Source organism: Lissotriton vulgaris, chromosome 3_1, assembly GCF_964263255.1.
Source record: "Lissotriton vulgaris chromosome 3_1, aLisVul1.2, whole genome shotgun sequence".
In the NCBI taxonomy this organism is placed as follows: Eukaryota; Metazoa; Chordata; class Amphibia; order Caudata; family Salamandridae; genus Lissotriton; species Lissotriton vulgaris.
The window spans coordinates 655,656,783-655,684,379 of record NC_141689.1 but is presented as its reverse complement, the minus strand read 5'-3'; the positions used below and the strand labels follow the sequence as shown (position 1 = coordinate 655,684,379).

General features: G+C 43.5%; 1 protein-coding gene across 1 annotated transcript in view; it reads left to right on the top strand.

Moving 5' to 3' along the window:
• CHD1 (chromodomain helicase DNA binding protein 1) overlaps window positions 1-27,597 on the top strand; it is a 1,544,591-nt gene that overhangs the window by 426,595 nt on the left and 1,090,399 nt on the right. Inside the window, exons 13-14 of the mRNA XM_086960963.1 lie at window positions 6,164-6,253; window positions 22,737-22,927. Coding sequence (XP_086817089.1) covers window positions 6,164-6,253; window positions 22,737-22,927 — 281 coding nt within the window. The remainder of the gene's footprint in view (window positions 1-6,163; window positions 6,254-22,736; window positions 22,928-27,597) is intronic.

The window sequence follows — 27,597 nt, the reverse complement described above, 5'->3', positions numbered from 1 at the left end:
CAATATAACAGCGATGTATTATTTACAAAAACAGGGAGGAACACACTCTCTGCAGCTCTCTCAACTAGGACAGAGCTTATAGAGGTTGGCTATTTCTCAAAACGGATTCCTTTTAGCCCAACACCTACCAGGAATACAGAATCAACCCAAGAACAGAGGAGCAACTATTGACTTGGTCCAACCCTGCCAGCGTGCCTGCTGCACCCGACCCTCGTGGTGAAAGTGACTCGTCCTACCGCTGTGTGCATTCCATGAATCCTGGTGGGCTGCCAGTGCTTTGTAAACCACCAGAGAACTCCCTTAGAGTAGAGGAGCTGCTCCCCTGCTGCCATAGGCACCAAAGAAGCAAAGCCAAGTTCATCATCCTGCAGCTTAATGGGACTTCCGATGCTGCAGCCACCCAGAAAGAGGTTATTGTGCTCCCACACTCCAAGTGTGGGAATGCTAGGAAGAACAGGAGCAGCACAGCACAAAACATGGGTTACTGGACCCCTTGGAACAACCAAGGCTTGTTGTGTCCGGACCGGACACCAACACAGAGGAATACCGACCTGCACATCGGGGGACTTCTAGGACAGTGAGACCGACACAGAGAGTGGCCCAGCCGTCCTGTTTGCTCTATTTTTGCACAACCAAGAAAAAGAATGAACCTACGAAAGTCAATTTAAAGTACCTCTGAACCCCTGCACCACAACTTGAGTCAGAGCTAGATGACGGTGCCAACGGGGTCCCAAGACCCTCAAAGGCTGAGTACCTCCTTGGGTTTCCCCAGACTGGACTCAAGTCGCAGCCTGCAGCCTCTGTGTGCAGGCCCCCACAACTGCAAGTGTTTCCCTCAGTACAAACCTGACTCCTTCAAGCACCACTGCACTGGAGTCCCACAGCCCAAAGAGAATTGGACCAATGGTGCCCCTAGGTGCCAATGCATCTTAAGGGCTGAGATCTCCTGTGGGTTCACCCCGACTGGCCTCACAGTCCCAGCTTGCAGCCTCTTTTCAACCGGACCATTTCCTGTTGCAGTGAACGGGGCATCCTATGCTGAAACACACCTCTACATCCTCCCCAGTGCTGCCCGAGGTGACATTTTGGTGTTGCCTTGGACCTTGCCCCCTCTAGGAAAGTGCCCATTTTTGCATGGTTACCCCCCACTTTTTGCCTGACACATGAAGCACTTTTGACTTGGTGTGCCCTGGGTCCCTGCCAATCCGGTTTCCAAGGCCTGTGTTTTTTCCCTAAACTGTACCTTTGTACCCATAGTTGGCATATGTCTGGCCACAGGTAAGCCCCTTGTAAAAGATACCATTGGCACTGTGACAAAGGAAGGGCCTCTAAGAGCTGCAGCAACTATTGTGCCACCCGAATGAATGAATGAGTATGACATTTATAGAGTGCAAACTTAGCCCAAAGGCGCCAAGGCGCTATAGCAGAATGATGTGCAGACAAGACAGGAACACACTCAGACAGGGGTAGTTGTAAACAACCAAGTCTTTAAAGCTTTGCGAAAAAGGAAATGTAACACCTGCCCGGAGATTTCATCCAGGAGGGAATTCCACAACTTAGGGGTGGCTGCCAAGAAAGCTCTACCTCACCTTTTCATCTATTTGACCCTTGGTACTATGAGGAGGTTTTTCTCGCCGACCTAAGCTCCCTCGTGGGAACATAGCGCTTGAACATGGATTTGATACCATCAGGTCCCAAACTATAGTAGGCATTGTGAGTCAAACATAGGGTTTTGAGAAGGATTCTGCGATCCAACGGAAGCCAGTGCAGTGTGGAAAGAGAAGCTGATGCTGAGGGGTATTTTGGCAAGTCCATTACCAGCCTAGCAGCGATATTCTGCACCAGTTGTAAGCGTTTCACCAGTCCCTTGTTAACACCCAAATAAAGGGCGTTACAATAGTCCAATCTGGACATTATTAACGCAATGACATCTTGTTTGCGGGAAGCAAATGACAGGAACAGAGAGATCTTTCTAATGATTCTGATTAAGCCAAAACATGTTGACACTGTCCAGTTGATCTGTAGACTCAAAGAAAGGGAATTGTCTACTAGGACTCCTACATTTTTCCCATGGGAGACAGGGCTTGGTCAGTTACCTAGCGAGTCCTGCCACCATTCACTGGACCAGATGTCCAATTTGTTCCAGAATATTAAAACCTCTGTCTTCTCACCATTTAATTTCAAGAAGTTTTGTATCATTAACGAGGCGACTGCTTCCATACAATTTTTGAAGTTGGTGGCGGAGTCACTAATGCTATGGGTGATGGACACCATAATTTGTGTGTCGTCCGCATACAACAACACTTCCAGGCCGAAGGATTTTACCACCTTGGCCAGTGGGGCAATGTAAATGTTAAATAACATGGGGCTCAAGGGAGGAGCCCTGAGGCACTCCACACAAAAGGGAATTCGGAGTTGAGTAGAAATTGCCCAATTTCACAGTTTATGTCCGATCTCTAAGAAAGGAAGCGAGGAGCCCCAGAGCCGAACCACCGATCCCTATTTCCCTGACACTCTGCACAAGTCTCAGTGGAGAAAGGATATTAAATGCTGCAGTAAGGTGAAGCAGGACCAGAAAGTTGGTATTGCATGCGTCCACCTGAGTACGAATGTTGTTAAATACCGCAGTAAGTGCAGTTTCCGTACTGTGACAGCTTCTAAAGCCGTGTTGTGAACCATCAAGAATTTGATTGGCCCTTAGATAGGCACTGAGGTGGAAATGTAAGTATTTTTCTAATATCCTTGCTGGAACTGGCAGTAGAGAAATCTGCTGGTTATTTTTCAGTTCAGTGGGGTCCAATGCAGGCTTTTTTAGAAGCGGCCTAATCACTGCAGACTTCTAAGCCGTAGGATATTGCTCCTCCTAAATGGCTAGATTCATGACCGTGGAACTGTGGGGTATAATGGCTTCTCTGCCACTTTTAAGCACCTTCATGGGACAGGGATCTAAAGGGGATCCAGAGGTGACTGCTTCTAGTAACTGGTCAATAGTCTCCAATGATATCCTAGGAAACGTGAGCAATCTAGGTGTCTCGTCTCCAGTAGCACTTTCTTTGTGGTAGATTTTGGGCTGAGTGGCTAATCCCTTTTTTAAATGGGATGCTTCCAACTGGGCATAGATGTCCAAGATTTTCGTACAGAAAAAAGCAGATAGTCTATCACAGAGCTCCTGTGAGGACTCTGAGGAATCTATGACGGGGGTTGAATAAGGGAATTACTAATATTAAAAAGCTTCTTGGAGCATTTAATCGACTGTTATTTTAGAATATCTTCCCTTTTCCTCAATTATAGCTGCCTTATATTCTTTCAGGCATTGTTTATGCCTCTCTCTGCCTGCAGGTGCTAGATCAGTACACCTTTAGAGACCATGCACTTTAACACCCACACACTGCCATTGCAGGCTGCATGTATTTGTCCAGAGAAAAGTGAATAGTCGACATGGCACAAATCCTTGTGTACTATGCTTGCAACCCACTGCTTGAGGCCCATGTAAGTCACCCCTCTAGCAGGGTGCACTAGCCCTAAAGTGGTACGAGCCCTGTACCCCTTCAGTGTCCGAGTCCATTTTTAGACATTGTAAGTGCAGTGAAGCCATAAGAAGTGCATGGTCTTTGAGTTGGTCATTATGAACTCCACAGTTCCAAAGAGGCTCCACAGAAACCTGGGAAGTTTGGAGCAAACTTCTCAGCACATTAAACCCACACTGATGCCAGTGTGGGATTTAATGTAAAATGCACACTGAGGGTATCTTAATGATGCCTTCTGAAAATGACCAGCCCTGTTGTGGTTCCTAAATGGCTGCCTGCTATTTGACACCACCAGACAGGTTTCTGGACCCCTTGGTAGAGAGCCTCTGCTCCCAGTGTCCAGTAATAAAGCCCATCCTGGGCAGAGGTATCATGCCTTCTCCCCCAGAATGGACTGAGTCCTTGAAAAGGGAAGCTTCAAACGCCTGCCACCTTTGGAAGATGTATTTTGCAGCCCCCAGCAACTGACTCCCACCGGTTCTGACCCTCACTTAGGGTGGGAGAATCAGTGGGAAAACCAAGCTTGGAAGATGTGTGCCCACCTTGCCAACCCCAACCCTCAGGGGGGAGGCGAGGTAACGCACGCATCTCAGTTCACTCCATCTTGAAGATGAGGGGACTCCACCAATTGGGAAGAGACTCATGCCTCCCTCCCACTGGAGGCTGGCATAGTAGGGGTGTACTCACCCTACAGAAGGGACCCATTGGTCCTGACCTACACAACCCTGTAAACGCCCCTACATTTAGTATTCTGTGGCAACCTCGAACCTTGCCACCTCAGGTTCGAGGAAGAAAGAATGACTGAAGAACCGTGCTGACCCAGGAAGAGGACACCTACTGCTTTGGCCCCAGCTCTACCGGCTTGTCCCAATTCTGACCTACCTACAGCGAAGAAACCGGAGTAGCCAGCAGCCCCACAGAGCCTGGAGGACCTGTCCTCCACTCACCTTACAGACTGTCTCCTGTGAGCACCGGATTTGCTCAACAAAGACTCCAATATCTCACGTGTGTCAATCTGTGGGTGTCACTAGCAGACCAGCGACAGCACAGCCTGTGGGGGTGCCCTCCCCAGCAGCAGTCCAGCGTAGGGGGACACAGTGCTTCTCCTGCACGTCTTCCCTGTACCTTACACCAATGCAGGAGAGTCTCCAGGCCAGGGGATGTCGAGAGGCCAATCGCGCCTTCCATGTGCACAATCCCATCTGCAGCCTGTGATCTCTCTCCCCCTAGCCCTGAATGTTGAGTGGTGCCATTCGCACACTGGCTTCCCCACAGGCCCACGTGCAACACATTGAATCGCCCCTTACACGGTCACAAGGCAAGCAAAATCTTCAAACCCCGATGGGGGAGGGAGAGCTCCAGCTGAATGAGCTAGGGTGTGCTGACCCGTTGTGGCAATCCAGCTACACCTTGGGCCAGCTGGATCTGTGGCATTTAAACCTAGAAGGAAGAAAGGTCGCTCTTGCGGTCATGGTTATCTACACCTCCTACTCCAGCCATCACCAGTGCCCCTGGTCTTCGTTCGGGTCACCCACTTCTTGCTGGGTCACAGCTCCTGGCTTTGGCTAGTGTCGGTAAGTTGGGCCTAGTGCAGCCTCATGTGCATTACTGCCAGCCGGGCCTTTGTAGGGGTGGTCCCGTCTGAACAGCGGAGATCTCCAACTGGGCTATATCTGCAGCAGAGGATACGGCACCGTTGCTGCTCGTGGCCCGCTCTCAGCCCTCGTCTTCATTCCCAGGCCCTGGAGGAAACACCAAGCTCCTTGTTTGCCAGCCCAGGCCAGTAGGGATACTGCAGGCCACAGGTATAGCACTGCAAATGATGGCATTGCCTTCATGGAGTGGTGCCTCACTTCGCCATTGTAATCATGGCACCACCACACAAGAAGAAGATAGGGGGACCGAGTCTGGACATCAGAATGGACCTCTAATGAGCTAGAGTGTTGTTGGACAGGCGAAGCACACAGCTCAACTTCTCTGCACATCCGTCCAGATCGCCACCTTGGCATTTCCCCCAGAAAAATAGTTTGAAGTTAAAGTTTAAATATGTGTGCAGATTCAAATTTGCTCCAAAGCTATTTGCCTATTACATTGCCTCTCTGACTGTCTTTCCAGCATTCATTCAACCCTTTTGTTAAGCTAAGAAAGAAATGTCAGTTGGCAGTGTTCTAGAAAAGTAATATGAATAGCAATAGAGTCACTGGTAGGTATGTTTTTCTTTCTGCTGATGAAATGATCAGTTAAGGGCCGCCTGGTGTTTTTGCTAGTGTAACTTAGATGGAGAAGGATGTCTTGGTTCATATGCAAAGGTTGTTAGTGTCACACAGATTGATTTTAACCCCAGATTCAGCAATTTTCATATGATCATTGTAGAAAGACTAGTCCGTTTTTCCGAAATCATGGTCAAGGAATTAATTTGAGTCGTGCACCAATAATTGGCATTTTAACAACCTATAGTTCTGATTTCGTACATCTTCTACTGTTTGCTTCAGAGTTTTGCAGCATTATGATATCCCAGACCTAGGTAACTAAAGATTCACCATGCACTAAATGCAGTATTTGTAAAGTATTATAATCTGTAAACTGTTAATGCATGTTTTTACAAAATCCCTCTTATATATTTATTTGTTTTGTAGATCAGAACCCATGAATGGATGCATATGCAAACCAGGCGCTTAAAATTCAATATAATTTTAACAACATATGAAATTTTGTTGAAGGATAAGGTACGTAACAATTACACCAAAAATGTAATGCGCTTAATATTTGGACTACTATTCATTTATCTCTCTTCAGTCTGGTATAGGCTTTTCCTAGAAACAGGCAAATGTATAGTTCATATGACCTCTCACAATCCTGTTCTTCTTTCTGATGGAAATCATTATTAGAAAAATAACATGCCCATGGTTCTCATTAAGTACCTTATTTCTCAGTGATGGGATTACCTCTGATTTCGGCAAAGAATGAATATTCAAGTCCATAGAAGCACGCTATGCATGAGGTCCCTCGTCATGAAGACAAGGGAATGTGTTCTTGTTACATTCTGGTTCAAACAAAAGGACCCTAACAGGAGTACTGACCAATTTTTAATCCTAAAAAAAAGTCAAAAAATGGATAAAGAAAGTAACATTCACAATACTGGCCTTACATCACATTATTCCATCAATTAAATCAAGAAGACTGAATGCTTGCAGAAACATTCATGATGCCTATTTCCACATTTGAGTTGCAGTTAAGCGTCAGAAATTCCTACGGTTCTATGTAGGCAACAAACTTTTAGTTAGAAAGTCTATATTCAGTTTGAAGACGGTGTTAAGTACATTACGGTAGTAGCCACACACCCCATAAAATAATAGATTTGTGTCTGTTTCTATCTGAATGTATTAAAAAGTGATGGATGGTATGCTTGAATTAATCTCAGCTGCTTGTAATTACTCTGGGCCACATTCCAGTCATTGTTTTTTTGCACACCATGCCACCTGAGTTTAGACCCAACCACCTATGAATCGGTTTTCACCCTGCTCCAATAGGAACAGTCCAGCTCGAACTGCCGGGCCAGGTCCTTCCTGAATTGGAAAACAAGCAAACTCTGACTGGTTTCACCCCATTTATGATTTAGGACTCAAAGCCTGTTAGAGCTTGGTTCCACTGGCAGTGTGCATGGGACCCATGTCTGGGTATATTCTTCCCACTTAGGTGGACACACTAAAGTATACAAAGAAGTGATGGATGGGTATTCCCAGTGATGTTATAATTAAGTATGGCAATGAGACATTAGATTACATTGTGGCACCTTGTGGGTCAACTGTGTTCTAGCTTTGATGAGTGAGGTTAATCTCAATTACTTTCTGACTAGCACTCCAGATAAAGAATTAAAAATAATCAATGCTTTCAGAAAAATGTTTTGCTAGATTTTTTAATCCAGCTGATTCCTCATCTTTTGAACATTCTCCGGGCTTTTAACTGGAATCTGAAACTTATAAAGCAGTTCCCCTGCACACCGGTAGGTGGCATCATTTGGCTTCACGCCAACTTTATTCCGTTCCAGAAATGGCACGCAAAACTGCTTATAGATGCCACTCACATGTGCGTATGCAAGTTCCTTTCGCACCACCAGGCTCGACTATGTTCAGGCTTTGAGTGTTTGACATCATTTCTTGCCTAATTGTGTATAATAAATGCTCAAAACTATCCACTCATAAAGCCTTACTGTTCTCCCACACTACCACAAATATATAAAGTAAGCTATTATCTACTTTTACCTCTGTAAGCCTTTGGGGATCCACTGGAATCTGTGCACCCTATACCTTAGTTTGGTATATATATACAGAGCCAGCTTTCTACATATCCTAAATGGGCTCTTGGCTTTTAGATTGATCGTACAAGGGAACATCGTGTGACAATCCGCTTTTGTGGGATTCGCTGAAGCATAGGTGAAAGGCATTGCATTAAAGGATCATCTCTAATTTGACGATCTGAATTAAAATTTGCTATGCATTGGCCAAGAAGCAACCCCTGCAAAGTTTTGCGGGATCATTCCACCTACGCGAAGACTGCTTCAACTGCGTTAGGGCACACAGTGCGGGTTTTAGATATTTGTCAGGCCACGTGCATCATGCCATATGTTTACACAAAACAAAAAAGATCCACAGGACGGTCAGGGTAATAGAACAAATACAATGTTTAGTAAATATGCACTTTTTCCCTTAACTTTGAGCAAGCAATGGAAAATTCATTGAAATGGACACTTAAAAACTCAATGTGGTTACTTTTGGTTACTTGAGGCGACCAACTCCAGCAGGGAGCCAGGGAGGAGGAATAGCAAGGTCCTCAGAAACAATTACCTTGAAGGAAGAAGCAGTCTTCAGTCAGTTCCAGGCACTTCTAGCTCCTTGCGATAGGCTTCTATGGAAGTGTTCCTCAGGTAAGGTATACAGGGTGCTCAAGGATGCTGTGGATGTGATGTAGTCGACAGGGGACTTCCCCTGCGGCTACTCCTCCAACCACGACTTGATGAGGCAGTCCTGGCAAAGGGGGTTGAAGTCCCTTGAAGTCCTCTCGAGTCTAGCAGAAGCCCATTCGCCAATGTGCTAACAGTTCCCTGATATCGCGGCCACGAGCAAATCCTCCCTTGGGTGGTAACTCACCTTCTGGGCGACCAAGCTGCACTCCAATGACTCTCCTGAGTACAGCAGGAGCGGGGAGCAATTGAACGTCGGGTCCTGGTCCCTGGTACTGTGCAGCAGCAATGAGCAGCTATACGAAGATCTGGTCTTCCAACTTGACCCAGCAGGCTTCTTAAGCTGTTTTGGCCCTGTGAAGGAGGTCAACCAACTGCCCTATAAAGTGTTTTGCTTTGTCTGGACTCCGGAATCGACTCTCCACGAGCAGGACACAGGAGGCATAATCCCTTCGCCTCCGGCAGACTCAGGTGGAATTTTGAGCGTTCGTTTCTGGTCTTTGGAGCTACACGATAGCAAGGAGTGGCAATCAGAATATTTGGGCTACCAATGCATCTCAGCATGTTTAAGCTGTTGTGGCACAGTGCTGCGAACAGGTCAGCCAGCCAACCTTCACTTGGAGTGTCTTTGCTTCATCTGGCCTCAGGGGTCGTCTTCTCCATGAGCAGGACACAGTAGGCACAGTCCCTTCACCTTTACTAGCCACCAGGTGCTATCCACGTCACTGAAGCCTTTCTTAGCCAGGTTCTTGATGTAGCAGGGCAGTCCTTCCTAGGTCCTCTTCTCCAGTCTTTAGAGATCTGCGTTCTCTGTTCCAGGGGTGCCCTCTTTATGCTCAGAACATGCCCTCCAAATAGGATGCTGTTGGTAGCTAATGGGCTACCTGATTCCCTCCCCCCTGAAGACCATTTCCTGGGAAACTTAGCATCTGCCAATCCCAAGATGCACCAATCTGCTCACTACCAACATGGCAGAACCTCTCTCTTAGCATATAAAGCTCCCTAACCCTACTTGGAGGTGTGACTTCCAAGGAGGGTACAAGTTCCTGAAAAAACGGTTCGGCAGCTGATTTTTCCTCTCCTTCCTGAGCACCACCCTGTCTACATTAACAATAGAGCAGCCGGCCTCCGAAGTGTTCGTCATTTGACCTTTAAAGGCGGCTTCTCCTTTGTCAGACTTTCTTTATTCATTTTTCAAAGGCACGTAAAAACAGACATTGTAGTATCACATATGGCCAAAAATAAAGACGGATTGCTAATTGAGAGTTCATTTTCTAGAAAGGTAAATTACGGCCACTTTTCAATACACAAGGCAAAAAGAAAGAGAGACAATGTTACATCGTTTTCATGCAAATAGAGTATACGTGACAAATACAGTGCCTAGTTTTTATAACATTAAACGAGAACAGTTGGAAGAAAAAATATACAGAAAAAGTTTGCAAAATGTATGTTTGGATAGTGTATAATGAGTAGCTTCAGAGAATATTCGAAGGGAGGGTTTATACTCTCATGGAACATCTTCATATGTATCAAATGAGTGTTAGGATTAAGAGATGTTACGTCTGTAAGAGATGGAGTGCTCATGTATGAATAGGGCAATAGAAAAGAGGGAGACCCCGCAAGAGGAATTGTACTAGGGATCCCCAAATATATTCAAAACTCTTCTGGGTATCTGTTAGGATATCAGTCATACTCTCCATTGTAAGGGCTTGCCAACAACGCGCACACCACTGTGATCTAGAGGGGTCTCTGGTTTCTCATGTATTGAATATTTCAAAGATTCACATGCTTGTATCTTCCCCGTCGTCATGGTGGGAGTCTCAAGGTAACAGAATGACTATAGCAGTATCATAGAGTAAAACACTGCATAGAGAGTCCCATAGGGGACCATAATATTTGGTTGCCAAACTTCCTCATTATTTGGACCAAAACTCAGCCAATCAGCTGCCAGCCCTGACATCACACTCCCCAGCAGAGCCATCATACCTCAGATTTGTAACTGCCTTCGTGTGAAGAGGAGTCTCCCTGAGCTCTGCTCAGTTTGTTTCCTGTGAACTTTTCACCTTGCTCAACTGAAAGTTTTCTTGGTTCTGGATTTAAGTACTGTGTTTTTCCTTTACCTACAATGGCTGAAAGCTCCAAAAAGAGGCTTTTCAGGCCCTGCAGATCCTGTTGAAAACCTAGATTATACTCTGAGGATCCACATAAGGATTGCTTATACTGTCTCCACCCTAAACATGTCCCTAAAGACTGCAAGCTTTGTAGAACCTTCTCGGCTAAAACCTTGAGGGAAAGGATGCACGTGTAGTATTGTGCTTCAAAAAAAGAAGGCCTCTACAGATTCGGACTCTGAAGAAGAAGTTGATCCTCAGACTCCCAAGAAATGAAAGTCTTCTGCTCATGAGGAGAAAGTAATTGCTAAAAAGCAAAAAATCAAAGAAAAGGAGGCTTCTTCATTTTCTTTGCCTCAAACACAGTTGAAACGATCCTCTGTTTCAAGGGAGGTGTCATCTGCTCCTTCATCGAAGGTAGGAGTATCTCCAGCGGTAATTCCTGTCAAAATGATGACGACTGCGTTGACGACGGCGATTTCGACGACCGCTACGTCGACATCGAAGACAACACCGTCGATAAAGGGTTCGTCGTCGAGCTCGTCGACGGGAAGATCAGCGGTGACACAGTCGACGACCGCGCCGGCGACGACAACCTTGTCTACGCCATCTGCGACGACGGCACCATTGATGTCGACGACATCGTCGACGATGATCCGAATTTCGACGACAAGAGGATCTGCGTCGACGGGAGACTCGTCAACAACACATTTTAAGTCTCCGAAGACAAAATCCTCCATTACTCTGAAGTCCTTCCACCCGTCGACGGGCTTGTCGAAGGCTAAAAAATCTACTGACTTTACCAGTTGGACCAAGGTTTCATGGTTGCCACCATCAACTCTGTTGGAAATGCAGTCGGAGGATGATGAATCTCGAGTAGCTTATAGTCCATTTCCAGCTGCAGATAAAAACTCAAGCACTGATGATGAGGAGTACCAGGAGGTACAGGAAGTCTTTTCATTCCAAGATCGTCCAGTGACAGAAAAGCGATACGAGTCTTTTCAACTGTCATACGACTATGAGGAAGAGGAAGAAGTACAGCAGGAGGTGAGAGAGGAATCTATTTCTATGCTAATTTCCTTGGTAACAGATCTTCGCCATATGATAAATGGCTACTACTGCGGTTTCCTAGAAGCTAACACTTCCTCCACAAAGTCCGTAACAAGTCCTGTTGGGGCTCAGAAGGCTCAGCCTCCACCTCCACCTCTACCTACACCTTCAACTCCAAAGATACGCTCCCCTCCTATAGTTACAATCAGAGATGATCTGATAGAAAGTGACAGAGATCAACCAGAGGAAGGTGAACTCCTTCAAGACAGCCCAGTGGGAACTGAATGGGATGAATGTTATCCCTACTACGCCATCTCCATTGCCGTCTCCAGCAACTTCTCCCCTCAAGATATAGGGGGATTCCGTAATATCATGGAGAAGGCCTCAAAAAGGTTTGAGCCTCCGCTTCCAGTCAAGGAAGCAGAGTGTTTTCTTTACGACTTTAAGGAAGAGTCTTGAAAATCTGTCCGGTCAATCGCAATTATTGATTTCATTTGGGAAGAAGGGTTGAAATTGATGAAAAACCCAGCCTCCGTCGCAGCCTCTGTGCCGAGGATAGAACAAAAGTATTGGGCACCTGAATCCTCTCCGGCGTGTTTAATTGGACATCCACGGCCGGAATCAGTGGTGATGCAGGCAGCGCAATGCAATTAAAAAAATCCGGTCTCAACAACTGCAGCGCCTCCGGATAAGGAAGGTAGGCGCATGGATGGAGCGGGAAAGTGCTTTGCTGGCGGCCGCAGCGATTAGGGCTGCAAATGCCTTAGCTCTCCTCAGTCGATACAATCGCCAAATGTTGTCGGAAATACCTCCAGAATATAAAAAAGAAGAGGCAGCCACCATAATCCAGGATGGCTCCAGAGCGGCTTCTGAGTGCATTGATATAATAATGCATAGATCTTCGCTTTCTTTCCGTCAGATGCAGCGGCTGTAGCGCTGCGAAGACAGGGATGGCTTAAGGCTGCTTCGTTTAGACCTTAAGTACAAACTAAAAAAATTGACATGCCGTTCCTCTTTGGTGAGCATATTGATGAAGCCCTTCAAGGCATTAAGGCCGACACTGATACGACATTTGCACTGGGATCTTTGCAACAAGGAAAGTTTCAGTCCTTTCAAAGGAGATGGTCGAGAGGACAGTAGGCTCCGAGACCAGCATATCAATCCGGTACAAAAGGGGGTGGTGATGGACGGAGCATCTGAATCAATCAAACACTGACACCCAGTCAAAAGATCTGGGTTTAATCCATCACCGTTCTTTAGCCCACTCTGCCACCCCAGTTCAGACATGGCTATATGCAAATCAGTCTGACCCTGTGCCTCATGGGAACAGTCCAGCCCAAACTGCCAAGCCATGTCTTCCCTGGACCGGAAACAAGCTTCCGAGGACCGGTTTCTGGCATTCCAGCCGTCTTCAGCCCGGCTTGCTTGAATCCAGTGGCAAAGTGAGCCACCCCCTTTTGTACCGCTTTTGGCCGCCATAAGTGTGGCAGGGTATGCTCAGACGTGAGTCCCTTGCTCACTTTGCCACTGGATTCAAGCAAGCCGGGCTGAAGACGGCTGGAATGCCAGAAACCGGTCCTCTGAAGCTTGTTTCTGGTCCAGGGAAGACATGACTTGGCAGTTCGGGCTGGACTGTTCCCATGAGGCACAGGGTCAAACTGATTTGCATATAGCCATGTCTGAACTGGGGTGGCAGAGTGGGCTAAAGAACGGTGATGGATTAAACCCAGATTATTTGACTGGGTGAGAGTGTTTGATTGATTCAGATGCTCTGTCCATCACCACCCCCTTTTGTACAGCATATCAATCCGGCAGATATCAGCCTTACAATCTACAGGGATATTGCCAGTTCTCAAGTGGTCAGCAGTTTCGCTCCTCAGGTTCCTCGTATCAGCAACAGACAAGAGGAAAAACATCAGCAAGAGGTAAGTCTCAACAGTCTACTAGAAAACAGTAACTTCAACATTGCGTCCACCACCTGTCCAAACTCCAACAACCATTATCTAGCTCTATTTTACCAATCATGGAAGTCAATTACAACAGACAAATGGGTTTTGGACATTAATCCATCAAGGCCATACCCTGGAATTTATACAGAAGTCTCCAAATCAGCCTCCTATCCTCCGAAACAGTGACACATGTCCGCTCTCAAAATGGATATCTCTCTTACAAAAGGAGGCAATAGAGGAAGTGCCACGTCATCAACGAGGGAAAGGCTTTTATTCGCATTTCTTTCTGATAAAGAAAAAGCTTAAAGCTTACAGGGAAATGGAGACAGGTAATGGACCTGAGAAGTTTGAACAAATTCATCAAAAAGATTTCATTTGGCATGTTGTCCCTTCAGGAAATATTATTGCTTCTTTGCCGAGGGGACTATTTGGCATCCCTGGACCTCTTACATGCTTATTTTCATATTCCGATCCACATAAAACAGAAAATGTCTTTGCTTCATGGTGGCGGGGCGCCACTACCAATTCAAAGTTTTACCATTCGGTCTGAAGTCAGCCCCAAGGGTTTTTACGAAGTGTATGGTGCCAGTGGCAGCTCACTTAAGACTTCAAGGTCTCCAGGTCTTTCCGTATTTAGACGACTGGCTCATAAAAGGCGCTTCAATTCAGGAAACGCAGCTCTCTGCAGCGTTGCATGGATCTCTTCAGTTGTCTCGGTTTGAAAGTCAACATGGAAAAGTCATGTTTTCTCCCATCTCAGTCTCTTCAGTTTCTGGGAGCTTTGCTTACCCTTCAGAAGAACGGGTGCAGAAGATACTAAATCTAGCATCTCTGCTGCGAACAAAGCAGTTCACTTCAGTGAGGACCTACAAGTCGTTGTTGGGAATGATGTCTTCTTGTATCCCGTTGCTTCCCAATTGCAGGCTACAGATGAGGCCTCCTCAAGAACTTCTGGAAAAACAGTGGATTCAATCGCTAGGATCTTTCGAAGATCGGGTGTCCATCTCTCTTCAGATAAAGAGCCATGTCATGGTGGACAATCAGAAAACACTTAACAAAAGGTCTGCTATTCGAACCTCAGCATCACAGTTATGTAATGATGACAGACGCATCTCTGCAAGGTTGGGGGGCACATCTCCAAGAATTAGAAATTCAAGGTCATTGGTCAGAAAGAGAATCTCATCTTCACATCAACCTTCTAGAGTTAAAGGCAGTGTTCTTGGGTTGACAGGCGTTTCTACCCAGGATCAGAGGTTCCACGGTTCTGGTCAGGACCGACAGTACGACTACCATGTTTCACCTACTAAAACAAGGGGGTACAAAGTCGGAACTTCTCTCAAGACAAGCGCAGGAGATTTGGAGGTGGTTACTTCTCCACAACTTCTCGCTGCAAGTGCAGCACACTCTGGGAGTGAACAACTAGAGGACAGATGCTCTCCGCAGATCTCCAAATGTCTGTCACGAATGGGAATTACATCAAGATCAACTTCTCCAGGTTTTTCGCCTATGGGGAACCCCAATGCTGGACCTTTTCGCGACAGTTCGCAACTCGAAATGCAAGCACTTCGCAAGCAGATTCCATCAGAAAGGATCGTGGGGCAATGCTCTCCAAATGTGCTAGACAGGATTGTTCGCATATGCCTTTCCTCCATTCCCTCTAATTTCAAAACTGATCTGGAAAATGAAATCGGAGCCGTGCCACTTGATTCTCATAGCTCCAGCATGGCAGAGACAAGCATGGTTCTCCGATCTCCTCAGGCTGTCAGTGGCACCCAGGATTCAGCTCCCACTCTCTCAGAATCTGATTTCCATGAACAAAGGCCAGATTCTTCATCCAAATTTGAAATCGCTCAATTTATCAGCATGGAACTTCATGAACATGAGTTTTAATCTTTAAATATTTCTCAGGAATGCAGAGAGATACTTTCCAAATCACGGGCGATCTCTACAAACAAGACCTATGCTGCAAAATGGAGGAGGTTTTGTCAATGGTGCGCTGCTTGAAATCTTCATCCTTTTAATATCTCTTTAGAACAAATCCTGCCTTATCTTTTGCGTCTGGAATGAGCGAAATTTTCCCATGCTTCGATAAAGGTGCATTTGGCAGTTATCTCAAGATATAGAAGACATCCTAACCGTCAGTCTCTCTGGTCCCAGAGAGTAATAAAGGAATTTCTCAAGGAACTTTTCAGGACATTTCCTCCAGTTCATCGCCCAACAGTCTCAGCTTAACACGGTTCTAGCACAGCTCATGAAGTCTCCTTTTGAACCGATACATAAAACGTATTTGCAATTTCTCTCACGGAAAACGGCCTTGCTTTTAGCTCTCACTTCAGGAAGGAGAGTAAGTGAAATTCAGTCTTTCTCGATTTCTGAACGTTTTCTCCAATTTCGTCCTGACAAGGTTGTCTTCAGGACAAATCCTAAATTCATCCCTAAGGTTTCATCCATATTTCATCTCAACGAACCTGTGGTGTTACCTACTTTTTTTTAAGGATGCTTCCTCGCCTGTGTAGCAATCTCTACATTCTCTAGACGTCAAAAGATTTCTCAAGTTCTACATTGACAGGACGAAGTCATTTAGAAAAACAAACCAGCTTTTTGTAGCATTTTCTGGTCCAAGAAAAGGGTTGGCGCTTTCAAGATCCAGTATTTTTAGATGGATTTCCTAGGCTATCTCTCTGTGCCATGACAAAGCCGGTAATCCTCTCCAATCCAGAGTACATGCACATTCCACCAGAAAAGTGGCAACTTCTACAGCCCTATTTGCGGGAGTGTCACTGCCAGAAATTTGCCGAGCTGCAACGTGGAAGAATGTGCACACTTTTACTAGGCACTATTGTCTAGATACAGCATGGTGAAATGATGCAGCAGTGGGACAAGCAGTTCTTTGCCATCTGTTTCATTGAGGTATTGTTCAAGATTTTTTTTATATATATATATATATAATCTATATATATATATAATCTATATATATATATATATATATATATATATATATATATATATATATATATATATATATATATATATATATATATATATATATATATATATATATATATATATATATATATATATATATATATATATATATATATATATATATATATATATATATATATATATATATATATATATATATATATATATATATATATATATTGCATGGCCTGCTGGTGTTTGTAGTGCAAGGGTCTTTCTCTGGTGAGATTGCGGTGCCACCCAGTAACCCTTGCACTACAAACACCAGCAGGCCATGCGATTGGCCGCGCCCACTGGGGCGGGTTTTTGGACAAATACAGGTGCTTGGAAACATTTGCTGATGCACGCCCAGATGAATCGAGCCTAAGAAGAAGTGCAGGAGCACGAAACGCGTCTGCTTTGGATTTATTATTGCATTGCCATGCCTCTGATCATTCACAGACAGCCTTCATTAAAAATGTTCAGCACAATCTACCTGTTGTGGGCCTTTCAGTCCTGGGCAACCTTTGTGTGTTTAATTGAATACGGCGAGCCTACGCCGTGGAAAGAGCACCGCTGCCAAATAGACCCTCGGAGACGCTGTAATGGCGTTTCCGGACGATGGGACAGGAGCTGTTTTGAAGGCACTGAGAGGTCTGTGAACGCGATGATGGATGTGCAGTGACCCACTGGGGGTAACACTTGACTTTTAATTACTGGGTGGCACCGCAATCTCACCAGAGAAAGACCCTTGCACTACAAACACCAGCAGGCCATGCGATTGGCCGCGCCCACTGGGGCGGGTTTTTGGACAAATACAGGTGCTTGGAAACATTTGCTGATGCACGCCCAGATGAATCGAGCCTAAGAAGAAGTGCAGGAGCACGAAACGCGTCTGCTTTGGATTTATTATTGCATTGCCATGCCTCTGATCATTCACAGACAGCCTTCATTAAAAATGTTCAGCACAATCTACCTGTTGTGGGCCTTTCAGTCCTGGGCAACCTTTGTGTGTTTAATTGAATACGGCGAGCCTACGCCGTGGAAAGAGCACCGCTGCCAAATAGACCCTCGGAGACGCTGTAATGGCGTTTCCGGACGATGGGACAGGAGCTGTTTTGAAGGCACTGAGAGGTCTGTGAACGCGATGATGGATGTGCAGTGACCCACTGGGGGTAACACTTGACTTTTAATTACTGGGTGGCACCGCAATCTCACCAGAGAAAGACCCTTGCACTACAAACACCAGCAGGCCATGCGATTGGCCGCGCCCACTGGGGCGGGTTTTTGGACAAATACAGGTGCTTGGAAACATTTGCTGATGCACGCCCAGATGAATCGAGCCTAAGAAGAAGTGCAGGAGCACGAAAAGCGTCGGCTTTGGATTTATTATTGCATTGCCATGCCTCTGATCATTCACAGACAGCCTTCATTAAAAATGTTCAGCACAATCTACCTGTTGTGGGCCTTTCCGTCCTGGGCAACCTTTGTGTGTTTAAATATATATATATATATCTATATCAACAGGAAAAATCCGACTACTTCCAACCCACGCTGGCGAAGAAGGCGACTCAGACCACTGCAGCTCTTCAGGCGAAGTTTCTTTTTATTATTAAATCACAGCCTGCGACGACGCGTTTCCGGGCTAACGAAGCCCTTGATCACATTCAACTTTTTACTGCACCATTTTTACTTTATAGATGCATATAACGTGCACACCCCTATTGCATTCGTTCCGATCACATGATTGTAGGCATAAAAGAAAGACTTCATTCCTGTCTTGTAAAGCAAAAATAAATTGCCCTACACAATGCATGTATACTTGTTTGTTCAAATCACAGTGTATTTTCAACAAAGAACAAACACAAATATTCAATGTATAAATACATGAAAATTAAACAAATAAATGATTTCTCAAAATTATTTGGTTTTAACTGGATAAATCCATGAATAAAATCTTATCTTTTATGCCTTTTGATGTTATTTCATGATATGTACTATGAATAGTACAATATTGTTTTTGGATAAATCCCAAATGCTTTTTACAAATAAAGTGCCTTAGTGCTAACATTCTTTTAAGTGCAAATACTACACTAAAGTGCAATACAATTTGTGCAAATATCAACAAAGTCCCTTTAAAAAAAAGAGAATAAAGTGCAGTAATAAATACAGTAAGACCAGAGTTAATATAAATATATCATATAGCAAACATGCATTCCATCTTCTTAATAGTAAAATTCTCCAGCCGGGAAGAATGCCATTATAAAAAGTATGTTAAAAATTGGTTAAAAGAGTTTGCTAAAAACATCAACAATATTAACAGGTCATAGAAAGATTCATCAAGGAGCAATTCTTTAGAAATAGAAAATATTCAAATTTCATAAATACAACATCGAGCAACAAGTTATTTACAATCATATCTTTAGCACCATAACTCCAGCGTATTTACAAAAAAGTGTGCATATACTCAGTGTTGTTAAGTCCCTGTGGCCACTTACTATCAAAGTCAAGAATAAACTTGGTTTCCAACTGTCTCAACTGCCGTTCCCTATTGCCCCCCCCTTTAGATTTGGGTATGGCACTAATTACATAGTAGGAAAGGCATTTGATGTCCTTATCATGACATCTAGAAAAGTGGCGTGCCACAGGGTACGCTGGGTCATTGTGCAAAATTGCTCTTATATGCTGCAATATTCTGACGTGCACCTGCAGTTTCGTACTCCCAACGTAGTTAAGGCCACAGGTGCACGTCAGAACATAAACAGCATATTCTGTTTGCTATTGTAATTTCCCCTGATAGGGACAGGGGATGCCTCAAAAGGGGTACAATAAGATGTTTTATTGGAGCCAAATTTACAGGCACGGCATGAAGTGCATCTTCTGAAACCATTGGTAGATTGCAGCCATGTAGTTGGTTTTCTGGTTTCAGGAGAGTTTTTATCCAAATCTGTCCCCATCGATCTACCCTTTCTGAAGGTTATCGTGGGCGACCAGGCCAATCGTCCTTGTAGAGTGCTATACGTCAAAACTATGGGCCAATGTTTTTGCACAAATGATCTAATCTTTCTTTCTTGTCTCGAGAAGGTAGTGATAAGTCTAGGATTGTCATACAGTTTATCATTGCTAACCTTCTTTGTGCTATCATTCTGAAAGAGAGTATCTCTAGGGCGATCATTAGCTTTCTTTATGGCCTCTTCAATGATTCTATCACTGTAGCCTCTCACACTCAGCCGTGCACGCATATCTTCCTGGCACCTTAAAAAATCTTCATTGCTACTGCAGATGCGCCTCAATCTCTAAACTTCACCATTTGGTATGCTTGCCATAAGATGTTTAGGATGGGCACTATTAGCATGTATCGTAATGTTTCCGGACGTGGGCTTCCTAAAAAGTGTACTTTCAAGCCTACCATCTTTGACATGAAGCCTCACGTCAAGAAATTCGATCTCTGCTTTGTGAATATGTGAGGTAAAATTCAAATTCATAGAATTGTTATAAATCTCTGTTATGAATTTTTCAGCTTCTGATTGAGTACCCCGCCATAATAAAAACAAATAATCAATGTATCTAAAGTAAGTAGCAACGTGTTTATCAAAGGCTGCCTTATGCGTGCGCCTAAGGACCTGTTCCTCCCACCAGCCTACATGCAAGCATGCGTAGCTGGGGGAGAAACAGGCCCCCATGGCTACTTCTCTAAGTTGTTTGTAGAGCACATTATTAAAAAGAAAGAAATTATTGTTGAGACACCATTTGATTAACTCAACAATTACTTTGCTGTGACCATAGTATTCAATCGGTCTGTTGGCCAAATAGTATTTGATGGCCTCAAAACCCTGTGTATGATCTATGCTTGTATATAATGATTCTATATCAAGCGTTATTAAATATAGATCATCTGTCCAAACTACCTCATTAACCCCTTCCATGCTCATGACGAGCTCAGCTCGTCATGAGGCACAGTGGAGCTGTGCTGATGACGAGCTGAGCTCGTCATGAACAGTGGAGTTTTCCATAAATCAGCACAGGAGGGGAAAATGCACAGCAGCAATGTGTTTAATTCTCTTTAGGAAATCGCCTGTATCTTTGATAAAGCTAGGGAGCGATCTAACCAAATCTTGTAAAAAATAATCTAAATATTGACCTATGTTCTCTCCAACACTGTCAATAGCAGAAATGATTGGTCTCCCTGGAATTGGCACTATGATTCAAACTTTTTAAATCTGTAATGATCATATCATGATACGTGTCAACTGCATCCTCAGGCATAAGGGGCACAAAACAAGATTTGGATTTGAAGGGGCTGGGCCCAGCCCCTTTCTGTACACAATCAATCCTTTGTAACCTTTCTTGAGTGGACACATCTATAGCATCACTTTCTGTTTACAACCCACCTAGATCATTTAAATCATGCATGGTAAGTAAGTTTAAGGCATCAGAAACCATAAGTGGTGAAGTATCTACTTCCGCTCCCATATCACTCAATAATGTGTTATTTTGGGTTTTGTCTGATTTTAACGCAAATAATTTTTAAAATTTTAGTTTTCTGATAAAACAATACACATCTATGCGAGTTCGAGCATAGTTGAAATTCTCACCCGGGCAAAAGTTCAATCCTAGAGCTAAAAGCTGTTCCTCCGCTTTGGTTAGCTCAACATTACTTAGATTGATCACACTTTTGTCCATTACCGCCGTTTCTTTTGCCAGAATGTCTTCTTTTTTGTGGTTTGCTTTCCACCTTTTTGCGCAAGTCACGTCTTCTCTTATTGCTGTGCTTTCGTCTGGCCTCTTTTGCTGTCTTGGTCGCAGCGTTTTCAGTCTCTCCTCCACTAAAAAATCCAATTATATATTTGTATCAATTTGCTTTCTTTCAAAGTTATGCTCTTGCTTTATTGGCATTCTGTTTGTTAAACTGATATGCTTTGTGTAAAGTTTTAAAAACTATTCTAAGGTACTGTTTATTTATATACAAAAAATAGGAGCAGAGCCCACTGCCTGTGAGGTTCAATCCTGAGCAACGCATCTTCTATAAGTACTGCTCGCTAGTCTGATACAAGCATGTGAATCCATGAAAGATTCAATACTGGAGAAAAAACTAGTTACTTACCTGTACACTATGGTTCTCCAGTATTATCTTTCAGAGATTCACATGCGACCCTCCCACCTCCCCGTTACTCAGGTAGACCTCTTATCTCTAGATATATCCTTGGCTCTCACTCGGGGCTGGAAATCTGAAGTATGATGGCTCTGCTGGGGAGTGTGATGTCAGGGCTGGCAGCTGATTGGCTGTGTTGTGGTCCAAATAATGAGGAGGTTTGGCAACCAAACATTATGGTCCCCTATGGGACTCCCTATGCAGTGTTTTACTCTATTATACTGCTATAGTCATTCTGTTACCGTCAGACTCCCACCATGACGACGGGGAAGATACAAGCATGTGAATCTATGAAAGATAATTCTGGAGAACCATAGTGTACAGGTAAGTAACTCGTTTTTTCCTTCATGCTGCTGCCATAGCTGCTCCCAGACAGTGACAAGATCATAGAGCGATCTCCCTGCATTCTGTGTATGAGGGACGGGTCCCTAAGACCTAGAAATGCAAACTTATGGGTGCAAGGGACTGGATATCCTAGGATGTCCTTTATCTGAGCTGAGATTTACAGCTTCTTTGAAGCTTGCCTTTTGGGCTTACACCCATATGGCTTACTGCCATGCAGAAGTAACACCTCTGTCCCACGCATACAAAAATAGGCATTTCCTTAAACACATACATAAAAAAAGCACAACGGCCAGGCTGCCTGAAACTATTGCGGAGTAAGGTAGTCAGTCCTTCCGACCAACATTTTGTTAATTTGTTAAGTTATAAAAGATCCAATACTTTACATTGAGTGGTAATTTTAATATTTAACAAAAACAAATGTGTGTCTAAAGGGAGAAAATATCTGTTGCATTTTATACTCAAAAAATAGTGAGTGAGTATAGTTGTTTTCAGCTGCCTTTTTAAGCAGCCTTTCCCTGCTAGCGGGCAATTGTTCTTCAGTTTTGATCGCCAGAGTAGTTGTTGCTGTGCATCTTTTTTTATAACAAGGCAGTGCTGTTGACAGTTAATGCTACTCTTTCTTATAACGTCTAAATATTTTAATTCCTGTTATTACCTAATTATATTTTAATATTGTAGTCATTTCTGGGCGGACTTAGTTGGGCGTTTATTGGAGTAGATGAAGCTCACCGTCTGAAGAACGACGATTCCTTGCTGTACAAGAGTTTAATTGAATTCAAGGCCAACCATCGGCTGCTTATCACTGGGACTCCTTTGCAGAACTCCCTCAAGGAACTTTGGTCTTTACTGCATTTCATCATGCCAGAAAAGTAAGAAAATTAAGTTGAACTATCCAAAATGTTTACTGTATAATACCTGCATGTTCTTTTAACCACTGTTCTAAAGCGACTTGTAGATGCATCTCTCTCTCTCTGAAACTGTAAATGTGGACTTTCCGTGTTGATGAAGACACTGCACACACACTAGTGCAGCCTCGTGAAAGCCAGTAGACAAATGCCCATCATATTCAAAACTATAACATTTCCTTTGCTAAATTTTAAATTTCCTTGCTTGTTGCCCCTGGTGAGCCTTACTAAGCCTTTTTCAGTGGATTCACTTCGTGCTATATGTCAATTTCCTGAGTCAAGTAATTTTTTCCCCCAACCTGTCTTAATAAATGTATCAGTCTTTTATTTTTTCTTTATTTTTCTCAATAGTCTATTGTCGTAAAAATGCTGCACATCCATTTTTCCGAATAGCTCTGGAAATTGACATAGCAAATGTTGGTCAAAACAGGATTTTGTGCTGCGTGACTAATTTCTGGCCATATTGTAAATAAAAATATTCATGCTATAAACACCTTGGTGTAGTTGTTCATTTTAGGACCACTGCTCACCCAGCAACTTTATAGACAATTTCTAGTAGCTTCAAAATAAGCATTCACATTTTGGATTACAATGGGCTTATTTCTTACTTAGTTGATTTTTGTGTGCACCACACTAGTAGGGAGATTACCAGTTGCATCACTATTCTCTATCTCTAGGGTATCTATTAGTCTTGGTTGGTATTCTGATTACCATTCTGCACTAATTTTTCCAAGTACACTTTTATTTAGCCTTTTTACTCCATGGATCATAGGAGTAAGGAATGAAGTATCACTGGGGGAGCTGTCGCAGAAGAGACCTATTGTCGGCTGTTCTGCTTACAAGGACTAAAAGAGGAGACAAGAGACTGGCACGCGCAACCTTGCGGAATCGGATCAGATCGCGCGCGCGTTCACCATCTCCTGTCTCTCTTTTAGCACCTTGTTAGCAGACACACACGAGCGCACACACAGAGACACACACACACACACACGAGCGCACATACACGCACGCCCACATAGAGACACACACACACACACACACACACACCCCCCGCCGCCGCGCACACACACACACAGACACACGCACACACAGACGCACACACACACAGACGCACACACAGACGCACGCACACACAGACACACGCACACAGACGCATGCACACACAGACGCATGCACGCACACACACGCACGCACAGACACACGCACACACAGACGCACGCACACACAGACGCACGCACACACAGACGCACGCACACACAGACTCACGCACACACAGACGCACGCACAGACGCACACACGCACGCACACACAGACACACGCACACACAGACAAACGCACACACAGACACACGCACACACAGACACACGCACAAACAGATACACTCGCACACACACGCGAACACATCATCCCCCCCCCCCCCCCCCTCCTGCCGAGCCCCCCCCCCCCTACCGGGCTCTTTCCGCGTGTTCCGTGTCCCTCTCTCCCTCGGCAGCCAGTAGGTCAGTCTCGGTTTTTTCGTGATCTACTCACTTCCGTGCAGTCTGGGACCAGACCAGTGTTATATCCCTTGTTTTAGTTTTCTTCAGTTCATTTGCCTTTATGCTTATCTTGTATATATTGTGTTTTCTTTTAAGATGTATAATCTTAAGCCTCTCCCTTAAGCCTCTCCTTCTATGTCATCGTTGCTTAGCAATACTGGAATGTTTAGGCTCTTGCTGCTCAGTTGAGCCTGGAGCTTGACAGAGAGACACTCTGGCAGTTTGAGAGCTGTACTTGTTCTTAAGAATAAATCTTCTTTAACCTATTTCACTGGATCTGTCTTCACTGGATGCAACATAAATTTGGCGACGAGGTGGTCAAGTCAGCCCTCTTTGGACCCACATCCAACTAAAGACTTTCACATTTCATCAAGATTTATCTACAACTGCCAGACTACAGTGCCCTCTCTGAATTGCTTCATTTGATCCAAACTGAGGATTCAACCAAGATAATGAAATCCAAGACTCAACTAAGATAAGTCATCAAGATAAGTTATTTTTTCTACCTTCTTTTGAGAGCTTTACTGCATTGGTGTGTCTATCCTCAAATCTCTTTTAAAAAAAAAACTATTTTAATCTCCATGCAAGCTCATAGACTTACTTATCTTTGAACTCTTATTCAAATTTTGACTTATTTTATACTTCAGTCTTATAATCATACCATTTTACCTTCATTTAAAAGTCCCACTTTATTTTTACTATACCTAACAAGTACTTGATCTTGAAAAAGGACTTATTTAAAATCAAGTGCTACTAAGACACTCGTTGTACAGCTTTCGACAAAGGAATAACAAAACAAGTGTTTTCCATGAGTGATTTATAAGGAAATACAGCTTTCTGCAAAGGAAAAACAAAACGAGTGACTTCCATCGAAAATCCTGTTGTGAGGAAGTCTGAAATAATTTTTCACATTTTTCATTTTGCCCAAGTGATATGCTGATTTTGTTCTCATTGCTCGCGCTCCCCTTCAGACCTCGGAGCGACATTTAAAACTTTCACTCAACGCTTACCGGCTTACTTCAGAACTCCCTGACGTCCTTCCTTGCCGGTGCCTTTGGAATTTCTCTGCGCGACCATTCTCTCCAGTTCCCCTTCGTCTTCACGATTCTACGTCATCGCGCAACGCTGCTACGTTGCGTAACGTCACCACCATTTTAACTGTTACCTGGCAACCTCTGTCAACATAATACCGCGCAACTTTCAACACGTAATTTTCTTCTTTTCCGTGCACTCGCTGACGTGCACAGCTACGATTCTTCAACGTTTATTACAGTTGCACGTTAACTGGCACACTTACTCCACAGTGCATTCGCTGATGTGCACAGCTACATTTTCCTCGAACTTTACTTCGTTGCCTTCACGCTGACAGGCACAGCTAAGTCAAACTTCACATTATTATTTTAATTTATATTGTCTTTTGAATTTTACATTTTTTCTTGTTCATTTTTAACTCTTTATTTCCTCATACTTACTTTTATTCTTGCCTTCCATTTGTTTCCTATTATTCGTTATGGCTATGCAAACTGCTATTCTTCCTCCTCCTTTCCTTCCAGAACCAGGTTGTCCTAAAATAAAATGGACCCAGTGGTATAAGTCTTTCAACAGCTATGTTATAGCTATTGATGGCATCAAGTTTCCTCCAGTGCGGAAAAATGCTATGTTATACAATGCTTTAGGTGCAGAGGGTCAGAGAATTTTTGACCATCAACCCAAAATTATTCGCCCACCCTCCGATGATTGGAATGAATACACAGAAGCAGTTCTCAGGTTAGAAAAACATTTTATTGATGAATAAAGCATTATTGTTGTAAGACACAATTTTATACTCGGAAACAAAGGGAACATGAGAATATTGATACCTTTTTGGCAGAATTAAGAGTTTTAGCAGTTTCCTGTGAATTTGAAGCTCCTATTGACCAATATTTGATAGATCAACTAGTTGTCAATTGTCATTCTAACGAAGTTCAAAAGAGAATCCTCGGTTGTAGAAATCCTTCACTTACTGAGACTTTAGAAATTGCAAGAGGTATTGAAAGATCAGTTTCAGCTTCTAAAGAACTTGGCAATAACAAACATTCTATTTCAGAAACAGTTAACAAAATTTCTCAACAAACTTCACAACCTACTTCACAACGAGAAAAAGATAAGGTTTCTAACAAGACTGAATAGAAAAAAACTGACAAATCTCTTCAATGTTTTAGATGTGGTTCAAAATCTCATCTTGCTAATTCTCCAACTTGCCCAGCTTTAAAGAAACAATGCACTAATTGTAAGAAAATTGGTCACTTTAATTCAGTTTGCAAGTTTAAAGCTAAAACTATATGTGTTATAACAGACAGTCCTACTGAAGTAAATGTAATAACTAGGGAGAAATCTGTAAACAAAATATTACTATCTGTGGACATGATTTGTTCACAAGAAGATTCAGATAGTGGTGATCCTGTATGTGATGTTATAATAGGAACATTTCTCTCAAGGTTACAGTTGATTCTGGTTCTCCAGTTACTATTATTCCAGATGTATTTTTCTTTAAAAAATGGGTTGGGATTGATTTATTACCACCTGATATACATACTGTGGCGTTCAATGGTATTGAAATTGAAATGATGGGATATTTTGTTGATAATATCACTTTTGAAGATAGAACCATTGACGCTAAGATTTATGTCTCTAAAAAAGGATATAAAATCCTAGGTTGGAAGGACCAAGGAAAATTTAAAATGATTTTGAGACCAGGTACTGATAATCCTATTTCCTTGGATCGTTTTGAAAATATCAATTCTGTTACTATTGATGACTTTTCATTAGACACCATAATTAATAAACATCAGGGTGTCTTTTCTGATAAGTTGGGTTCAGTTAAAGGTTATGAACACAGGATAATACTAAAACCAGATGCAATTCCCGTAATTCATAAGGTCAGACATGTTCCTCCAAGCATTAGGGATAGACTTAAAACCCATCTTGATCAATTATGTAGTGAAGGTATGATTGAGCAGATTGATTCGTCATTGTGGATTTCTCCAATTGTCGTTGCTCTTAAAAAGAATTGTGATGAAATTAGGCTCTGCATTGACCTTAGGCCTTTAAATAAGA